Source organism: Populus euphratica, unplaced genomic scaffold, assembly GCF_000495115.2.
Source record: "Populus euphratica unplaced genomic scaffold, PopEup_1.0 scaffold76.1, whole genome shotgun sequence".
NCBI classification, from domain to species: domain Eukaryota; kingdom Viridiplantae; phylum Streptophyta; class Magnoliopsida; order Malpighiales; family Salicaceae; genus Populus; species Populus euphratica.
Window position 1 is genome coordinate 488,633 of NW_011499890.1, and position 10,305 is coordinate 498,937.

Consider the following 10,305-nt stretch of genomic DNA (forward strand, 5'->3'; position numbering starts at 1 on the left):
TAGTAGTAGTAGTAGTAGTAGTAGTAGTAGTAGTAGTAGTAGTAGTAGTAGTAGTAGTAGTAGTAGTAGTAGTAGTAGTAGTAGTAGTAGTAGTAGTAGTAGTAGTAGTAGTAGTAGTAGTAGTAGTAGTAGTAGTAGTAGTAGTAGTAGTAGTAGTAGTAGTAGTAGTAGTAGTAGTACTAATAATAATAATAATAAAGAAATAGAAGAAGAAGAAGAAGATGAGAACTTTGAGATGGAATATTAATGTAACGATTAAACAATGATAATAACAAATGTCAAGGTTAGAGGTTCCACTAATGGTATATCAAACAAGTATAGTATAAACTCTTATTATTGAATTGGAAACCACACACAAAGGAGGTTCCAATCAGATTATATATTGTTAACATGATTACATTAGTCATCTTATTCAATTAATGCTAATACTTGTAAATCTCGTCAAGCATTCATGATTATAACTTATGTTAACAATAAATCAAGTTCCTTTCATAGCTCAGGTGTCGGTTATACCATACATTATGGGCTATGAAAGTGCCAAGCATTTGTTGTACCAAGTGTTATATAACATAAATCAAGATTAGTCATTTAACAAGCAAAGTATTAAAGAGTGAACAAGATAACAAATATAAAACATGTTAGTATCAAACATTAAAGTTCATATTAAGTTTACATTATACTTATTCTTACACCATTAGTGTAACCTTTTCACCTTGACATAATTAACTTAGCTAGACATAATGAAAGAAAGCAAAATAGATAAACAAAATAAGAACATAAAAGTTAACTAAGTAAAGGAAAGGAAATGAAAGGCATAAACTTAATATTAATGAAAACAAAGCATAAAAAATACAAAGAGAGAAAGGAAGAGCATGATCTTGATCTGGAAACCAAGATGCCTAAATTCATGGCAAATGCCTCCTTTTATAGGCCAAAAATGGGAACTATTGATTTGATGACTAATTGATAAGTGGGTGGCCAACTTTTGACTTGGTGACAATCTTTATCTTCTCTTGTCTGCCCAAAACGTCATTGATAACGTCAAAATTGGAGCCAGTTGCAAACATGAAAGTTGTAGGCAATTGTCTCAGCTTTCTTGTGTAAAACATTCAGCTCATTTGGACTTCTAGAACTCTAGATATGGCCAAAATACCGAACAGTGCTCGGGCTGGAAGACAGATTCGGGCTTCTTTGTTGTTGCTACAATTTGGACTTGATAATGGCCTTTTTAGATCTTGGGCTCCATATGAAAGTTGTAGGCCTATGTCTTACCTTTCCATCCATATAAATTGGACCTAAATCTGAGATATATAGCTCTAGATATGACCCAATTACCGAACAGTGTTCCGGTTTGGATTGCACCGACATCTCTTTTCTAAGTTTGGCCATCTCTTTATCCTTGCAATTTAAGTTCTTAAAGTCATCAGTCAATATTTTCATTTATGTGATAGGCCTGCATTTAAAATGAACATTTACCATAAATTAAAGGTATCTTATATTATTAGATATATTATTATAAAACATGTTTTAGTTAAGGAGTTATTGATATTTCAAGTGCAGAATGATGATATAAAACCTTGATAAAGATGCACTTTTAAGTATTAATCATTGACCCAAGTACCACGTGTGTACTTGGTCTGCCAGCACATAGGCGATCAGCCCAAGCGCCATGTATATTCTTGGTCTGCCCAACACACAAGCTGGCAACCCAAATGCCCAAGGCTAGGCAGACTGAGCGATAGCTAGTTGGATCCTGGACGTGGCTTGCCCAACGTCCAGGCCTAGCAACCAATTGCCAGGTGTCTATAGCCTATAGCCTCATTGGACGCGCCTTCATCCTAGCGTTTAGGTCCTATTAGTTGTAGCCTCACATATGCTCTCATCAAATAGTGCGGTCCACAGTAAAAACACTCATAAGCTATAGTATCCATGCTATAGTGCAATCCACAGTAAATTCATTCATAGTGTATAGTAGCACACACTACAGTGAAACACTAATCAATTTTAGTTTTAGTTAATAATAATTAGAATTAATATTTTTTAAAAAATATATCAATTTATATATTTTGTAATTTATTTCATTACACATAAACAATATCTTTATTTTCTTAAAATATATACATATATTAAAAATTGACTTAAAATCTTGCCGTAACATAGCACAGATTATAAAGCTAATTTATAGCTAATGGGACTCGTGAGAAGAGGGAAGATAAACCTTGGTACTAATAAGGGTGCCATTATCAGGATCTTTAAATCGGTCTACTAACAGAGGATTCTTTCGGCCCAAAATAGGAAGGGTAGGGGTTTATTTAAGTAAATTTATTGTAGATGTACTAATTAGATAAAATGCACATAATAAAGGAACATCTAATGATTTTTAGCTATAAAGTAGTTTTTTTCTGATAGATGACACGAGCCTCTTCTAAAAAGCCTATTTTTATTCAATTTCGAAGTTATTAAAATAAATATTTTTAAAAATTTAAACGATTTAAATTCTGGAGTTAAAAATAAATAGTCGATTTTTTTTCTTATCCATGTATTTTTCTTTATCTTGAAGAAAAATTATTTTTTTTGTTAACAATAAATAATCATAAAAATCTAAATGGTTTAAATTCAATAGAAAAAATTTGTTTCTTCAATAAAAACTCACTTTGTTATTCATTCATTTCTTTTTTATTTTGATGAAAACAAGCATAATTTTTCAAATAAAAGTTTATTAATCAATTAAAAAAAAATTTGCTTATTTTTATGCAACTGTATAAAAAATTAAAGGAATAATTAATTTGAAAAAAATAAATAATTTATTTTCACTGAATATTCATGAGCAATTTAAAAAAATTTATATATTAGATTCATATATAATTATTTTTAATATAAACATAAAAACTCTAACTTTATTTGAAAAACATGGCATGATGGAAAAAATTTCATATATCATTATGATAATTTTATTTAAAGAGAATTTTTTTTATAAATAAAAATGAAACAATTAAATAAAAAAAAAGAGAAAAAAGGTATTGCTTGTGTGCCTGTATTTTATAAGTTTAGGATAATGTTTTTAAATGAATGAGACAATATATCATTTATCCGGAGGATGAAGTATCGCACGCTCCAACAAATTTTGATAGGATTCAAGTAATTTAAATCTAAAAAGTCAAAATTTTAATTTTTTTAATTTTAAATCACTTTAAAAATATTATAAAAACTCAAAATAATCCATTTAAATCCCAAACATCTTCTAACTTATTAAAAAAAACTCAAAATCCAATAAAAATAAGATCCACTCTAATTTTTCTGTCATGATTAAAGGAAAGATTACTTTTATTGAACTCTCATTCCAAGAAGATACTAATGGCACCAAGTATGATTTTTTATGACCATTGACTTAAACTTTTCTCTCCGTTTTTTATTTTCTGACAAGTATCTTTTTCATTTCTCAGCCTTAAGTGAAACATAATGGAAGTGACTATGATTGAAACGTAAATATAAAAAATTACATAGATCAAAATGTAAAAATTGCAAAATTAAGTGATTATATTGTGAAAAAATATAAAATTAAGGAATCCTACTTAAATCTTATAATGTTGAGACACCATAGCAATTTATAGTGTAAATATGAGTGGCTCTGCAGTTAAATAAAAAAAAACAATGGAACGTATTCTCCTTTTAATTTATTTTATAATATTTATAATTGAAATTGTAATTGAAAGGTGAGTGGCTCTGTAATAAAAGACCCAGTGAAATTAATTGCTCACAGTTTGTAATAAAATTAAGCACCCAACCAGCGACATCCACATGTTTGTGGCGGAGCACGTGCATGCCTCATCATTCTTCAACACAGCCAGTCAAACTGACAACGGAGGGACACACGGATCTCCAGAATTTTGGGCACAGAAAACCTGAACCAAAACAAACTCAGTTGTTCTCTGAAGCAAAGCAATCAAACAGCACTAATCAATCCAAATCCATGTCTCTCTTTAGAAATCTAATTCAACTCTCTACTTCCAAATCCAAACCTCTCTTACAAAACCCAAATTTCCTCTTCACTTCACTCTCCCACTTCACCACCGACACGCCGACGAGGTATGCCGGCCTGGAGCCTACCAAGGGGGACGAGAAGCCTAGAGTGGTGGTGCTGGGCTCGGGTTGGGCGGGATGTAGGCTAATGAAAGGAATTGACACTGATTTGTACGATGTCGTATGCGTGTCGCCGAGAAACCACATGGTTTTCACCCCTCTGTTAGCTTCCACGTGTGTTGGGACTTTGGAGTTTAGGTCCGTGGCTGAACCCATTGGTCGGATCCAACCTGCCATATCGAAAGCACCTGGGTCTTACTTTTTCCTTGCGAATTGTACCAGCCTTGATACAGAGAAACAAATGGTAATGTGGTGTCACTTGCACTTTTTGTGTTTGCTAAAATGGGGACCTTTTTGGGTTACCTTTTCTTTTTAGAGAAAGTTATTTAGCTAATTGTTTTTGGAGAGGGTATACAAAGTGACTTCTTTGCATACTTTTTAGTACTGGTAAATTCAATTAATTGTGCCTTGTTACTTGATTTTCCTATTTAAAATGGTACATAATTTGGTTTGTATTTATTGAAGGTGCATTGTGAGACTGTTACGGATGGATTGGACACAGTCGATCCATGGAGGTTTAAAATTTCGTATGATAAGTTAGTAATTGCATTGGGAGCAGAAGCATCGACCTTTGGAATTCGTGGCGTGAAAGAGCATGCAATTTTTCTTAGAGAAGTTCGCCATGCTCAGGAAATCCGCAGGAAGCTACTACTCAACTTGATGCTGTCTGATATGCCTGGTATGCAACTGCTTTTCTGTTTTTTTCATAAAAAAAATTTGGGGAAATAAATTTATATCTCAAGTACGTTTTTTTAATATGATTTTTTTCTTTTTTTTTTTGTGCCGAGACAGGTATTTCAGAAGAAGAGAAGAGCAGATTATTACATTGTGTAGTTGTAGGAGGTGGTCCCACGGGAGTTGAATTCAGTGGTGAACTCAGCGATTTTATCTTGAAAGATGTTCGTCAAACATACGCGCATGTGAAAGATTACATACATGTTACTTTGATTGAGGTCTGCTTGTTATGAATTTTAAGCAGTTAGTTGTGTTTATGTAGAATTTTATTTTTATCATTTTCAAGTCATTAGTGCTTATACTGTGCGTTAAAAATAATTCATTATTGCTATTGGGATTTTCATTTGCTAATTTACATCTCGGAGTTGCCAAAGATTATGATGAGATTAAGCAAATTATTTCTTGTTCACAGGCAAATGAGATCTTGTCTTCCTTTGATGATAGCCTCCGTCGCTATGCTACTAAGCAGTTGACAAAGGTTAGAAATGTTTTGACTGTTGAAAAAAAAAATGTAGGCTGCCCTATCTTATTTGCATCATTTATACTCTTAACGTGAGAGGATTGCCCATTATGCTGATCTTTCTTAGCTATATGTTAATGAAAGGCATCAATTCCAGATTAAAGGATTTGGAACTTCTCTTTTATCTGTGTTATAATTGACTGTTGGAACCAGTTGGCATTCCAATTATTTAGGAATTGTTCTTTTCCTGTTTTTCGCAGTCAGGAGTTCATCTTGTCCGTGGGATTGTCAAGGATGTTAAACCGCAGAAGCTAATTCTAACCGATGGCACAGAGGTTCCATATGGTCTGTTGGTGTGGTCTACAGGTGTTGGCCCCTCACCATTTGTAAAATCTCTGGAACTTTCCAAGTCTCCTGGTGGACGGTAACTCACTCATTCTCTATGAAAAGTTTCTGGTTGATATAAATTTAGAAGCATAGCTGGTATAATCTCTTTGTAAAAGAGGCCTACTTTTGGTATCATTGTTCTGGAAGTGCACGGGAAAGATTGTGATTCCTCAAGTTGACAGTTCGATCGTTTATATGGTAGTTCTAACCATAGCTCTCCTTTTGCCTTCTATTTTTATCCCGATGTTTCTGACTTTCCTTTCAAAAAGCTGCGTAGCTGCACTGATATTATTTTTGGACATCCTATGTGGTTCCAAACATGTGTCCCTTCCCATCTATTCTTCATGTATGTTTAACTGGGTTTGGCTTTTGTCTAATGCTTCTGATACGTTTACAGGATTGGTATTGATGAGTGGCTGCGAGTTCCTTCAGTGCCAGATGTGTTTGCAATTGGTGACTGCAGTGGGTTTCTTGAAAGTACTGGCAAACCAGTTCTTCCCGCGTTGGCTCAGGTGAACTAAGAACAATATAAGATACTAGGCTTCCAAGTCAAGAATTTCAAGCTAAAATTTACTAATGCGGGTATTATAATAAATTCGTAGAACAAGTAGGAAATTTTTTAAGGGACTCCTGTCAATTTAGCTCAATAATGAAATTATTTTGAGCTTTCAAATCTCTGTTCCTCTTCATTTCTGAAGCCTCCCCTCTCGACAAGAAATAGGTCTTGTATGATTGCAGGAAGTAAATTAACTAGATCTCTGTAACTAAGCTATTTGTATGCTTCCAAGTGTCAACTTTCTTTTTATATCATTTGTGCAATTGTGTGTGTTATCAAGTCTTCTCCTGACTCCTTGCTGGTGTTTCTTCATTTATGAAAAACTGATTCTGTTTCTTTGATATGTTTCTTTGCTGAGTTTTCTTCAACAGGTGGCAGAGCGTCAAGGAAAATATCTTGCAAATCTATTGAATAAAATTGGTAAAGATGGTGGAGGGCGCAGAAACAGTGGTAAAGAAGTAGAATTAGGGGATCCATTTGTTTACAGGCATCTGGGAAGCATGGCAACTATCGGTCGCTACAAGGCGCTTGTGGATCTTAGACAGAGCAAAGTGAGAGCATTCATTCACTTTCAAGCCGCCTTGGTTGAGCTATTATAAGATGGAGTCGGTTGACTCACTTGTGGGATGTTTTCTGCAGGAGGCAAAAGGATTAGCTCTGAAAGGATTTGCGAGTTGGTTTATATGGCGTTCTGCATATCTGACACGTGTTATAAGCTGGAGGAATAGGTTCTATGTGGCTATTAACTGGGCTACAACATTTGTCTTCGGCCGTGATATAAGCAGAATATAGGGCTGAAGAGAGGCACAGGTTTTAATCTCTGGAGCTTGTTTTTATGCATTATTTTTATATCAATGTTGTTTTTTCACATCCCGAAGGTTGGATGTCAGGTTGCAGGCATGCCATCAGACTGCAGATTTTCAGGTTCTTGAGAAACCTCCATTCATTTGGAAGGGATTGAAAAATTCAAGGATACCATGGTCAGGCCTCACAGCATAAAATGTGTTCACGTCAGATTTTTTTCTCATCCTCGTAGTAGCCTCATATTTGATTCCTTCTCCCTGAATCTGCCAGTAACTTTGAGGGCTGCTCTCTCCAGATCGGATTTGTAAAGCTTTTTTTGTAAGGATATGTTGAAGTGTTTTCTGTACATTCATTTCACGGCAGCTTTAAAGAATTTGAGTTTGTTCCAATAAAAGATTAATGAAATTAACTTGCTCCCTACAAGTAGATAGGTCTAGAAGAAGTGTAATTCTGAGACGTCTGTCAAATTTTGGTGGAGGCCTGTCCACCAGCATCACGCTAATGAGTTTTTTTTTTAAGCTATAAATTGGCTTTTTACACAAACCTTTTATAAAGACCTTTTTAATATTAACAACATAACTTTTAAAAATAATTTTTAGTTTGAATAAAATAAGTTAATTCTTTACAATTAAATCATCGCATACTATTATAAAATATATTTTTTTTATTTTCTAATAAAAAATAGTTATAATCTTAATACATTTAAGTTTTTTACTTTTATGAAAAAAATCCATGAGCATGTGTTTTAATTTTCTACTAGAAAAGGAAAATACCCTCCAACTTCTCAATTTTAGTTTCATGCATTTTGGAAGTAACATAACCGGGTTAGCTGATTTGCCTGCCAATAGCAATTCAAGGCATTAACATGGTTTGTATTCTTTGAAAGATAGATACGGTTCATATTATTTACATGCATCATAGCCTGCCTTCCAAACAGTATACCATCAGGCGTACAGCCACCATAACCACTTGTTTCAAATTCAGCCGCCCCACATAGGTGGCAGAGAACTAGGGCAGCACATCATCAATGCCAGAATCAGCCAACCTTCTACCAACAAGATCTTTTAGTTCAATCTCTCCTGGAAATCTCTCTTCCCTCAGTTTGGAGAAAACCTGCAATTCACAAGAGAGAAAATCAGATTAAGAAAGGGAACTTAAATCTATTTCTCTTGACAAAATTGAAATCAAGGTTCAAATTTATCAAGCAACTAAATAAAACAGTTGAACAAAGATTCTCAAATGCTCAGCACAATTGTAAATTTAAATACCGACTCCAACTGGCATCGGTGGCTCTGGGAAACCAATGGAATCTACATGGTTATAAATGTATCTGATAACATGGTATAGACCATCCAACCCATGTTTCAATTGTAAACATTGATTAGCAGAGCACACGATCCTATTAGTGAGAAGAGTAGCCAGTGCATACAACCTCTCTTACATTACCAGATCCTCAAAATGAACTAGCAGATCCTTTCAGATACTCCACTGGCAAAAAATAAATGCATTTGACCAAACTAAAAATTCAATTCATGCTCAAGTTATAGGCCACTAACCAATTCATCATTGCAATAAACTTCAAACGCCCCAGAGGTTTGCAGAAAGGACCGCAATGCATTGCCTAGAAGCCAAGTAGATGCAATGGTCCCAAATTTATTGGCACGTAGAGAATAATACCAAGGAGGTGGAGTCATGAGTCCCAGCATGGGAAAAATCTGTTCACCACCCAACACAATTCCCATTACTCCTATTTGGAAAACCGGTACTAATTTGGCTGCCACCCGCTTCGGCAAGGATGGGGGATAATTCATAAGTACAACATCAATTCCTGGAAACTGCGTTTCCAGCATCTTTTTCATTGTTACCGCATTCCCTCTGCAGAGAGCAACACAGAATAGTAATCCGAGCATCAATAGCAGTTCAAATCAAATCAATCCCATTAAAACCCAAACCTAAATTACACCTAATGAGATTACAAGAGCATATGCAGAGTTCACCAAATTTCGACATGAATCACCAATACCCGCTAACAAAAACCATGAAAATCAAGCGTTCTTTTCAGATTCTCACGTGACAGGGAAAAACCCATTCAGCTGGTCATATTACTTGATCAATTGATCAAATTACAAATGGAATTTTGTAATCACGCAAACATTAAAAAAAAACCATAAGAATTTTAAACAACGAGGGGGAATCAAGGAATCAAACATACCTGTAAGAGCAGGAAGCGCAGAAGTCAATTCTGACAGTGCTGCCAAGATCAATCCCTCCAACAAGTGGCTTCTGCAATAGAGACACACACCTCGGAAAATTAATCAGTATTTTAATTATTTTGAGAGTTAACTAAGGATAAAAACGTTAACGTGATACTTCACCTGCGTTGGAGATCCTGGGGTTTCATGGGCACCCACTGGTGGTTGTTTGTGATGGTGGTGGGGGTGGGGGTGGGGGTGGTGGTGGTGGGGAAAGGGTTTAGGAGGTGGTGGAGTGAAGAGGTTGATAAGGTCAGTGCATAAGAGAAATAGAGGTAATCCTACCAGCAAAATCTGTGCTCGATCCATAGCAATATGCTGACAGAGGGAAGAGTCTGTGTGTGCGTGTGAAAAGCAAGCAGCAGCCAAGAAGAGAGTTTGGAACGACTAGAAAACGCACGTTCGCTGATGCGGAAGTGCCTTTTCAGCCATTGGATCTTCTTTTAGTTGATCGAATGGTGGATCTTTGTCCCATCTTTTTTTCAGTTTGGAAAAAAGAAAAAACTATTTTTAGTTTAGTTTTTATCTTCGTATTTTTTATTTTTTATATACTTCCGTTATTTATGACAGCTCTCTCTCTCTCTCTCTCTAATGTTCTTGTAGCTATAAAGTATTTTAACATGATATAAAAATAAAAACCAAGGTTTACATCTAATGGAATAAAAAATCCAGTTTTTAATTAATGTTTTAGTCAATTAACAAGACATCTCATAAGCCATCATCTCCGTGTGCATTGGATAAAAAATCACGAGCCAGCCATCACTTTGAGGTCAACATGTGTGTGTGTGTGTGTGTGTGTTGTGTAATTTGTTGGTAAATTATGTAATTTTAATTTTTTATAAAGTTAGATTTATTAATGGATGATTGGACCTTGTAAATAAGAGTATATTAGTAGAATTGTTTAAATTCTTTATGGATTCAATGCATAAATCACATATAATAAAGATATATTATTTAATTTTATTAAAAAA

At 34.6% G+C, this 10,305-nt stretch overlaps 2 protein-coding genes across 2 annotated transcripts; one reads left to right on the forward strand and one right to left on the reverse strand.

The window, feature by feature from the left end:
- Nucleotides 1-3,797: 3,797 nt before the first annotated feature.
- LOC105131038 (internal alternative NAD(P)H-ubiquinone oxidoreductase A2, mitochondrial-like) lies at nucleotides 3,798-7,502 on the forward strand. Its single transcript, XM_011033803.1, has 9 exons — nucleotides 3,798-4,384; nucleotides 4,606-4,819; nucleotides 4,933-5,093; nucleotides 5,288-5,353; nucleotides 5,596-5,759; nucleotides 6,120-6,234; nucleotides 6,650-6,829; nucleotides 6,918-7,088; nucleotides 7,169-7,502. The coding sequence occupies exons 1-8, from the start codon at nucleotides 3,821-3,823 to the stop codon at nucleotides 7,068-7,070; spliced, it is 1,617 nt and encodes a 538-aa protein (XP_011032105.1). The 5' UTR covers nucleotides 3,798-3,820; the 3' UTR covers nucleotides 7,071-7,088; nucleotides 7,169-7,502.
- A 350-nt stretch (nucleotides 7,503-7,852) lies between these two features.
- On the reverse strand, nucleotides 7,853-9,711 carry LOC105131039 (selT-like protein). Its single transcript, XM_011033804.1, has 4 exons — nucleotides 9,458-9,711; nucleotides 9,295-9,365; nucleotides 8,639-8,957; nucleotides 7,853-8,195 (listed from the first exon to the last, which is right to left on the reverse strand). Exons 1-4 carry the CDS (start codon nucleotides 9,641-9,643, stop codon nucleotides 8,091-8,093), a joined length of 681 nt encoding a protein of 226 aa, XP_011032106.1. The 5' UTR covers nucleotides 9,644-9,711; the 3' UTR covers nucleotides 7,853-8,090.
- Between the last annotated feature and the right edge of the window lie 594 nt (nucleotides 9,712-10,305).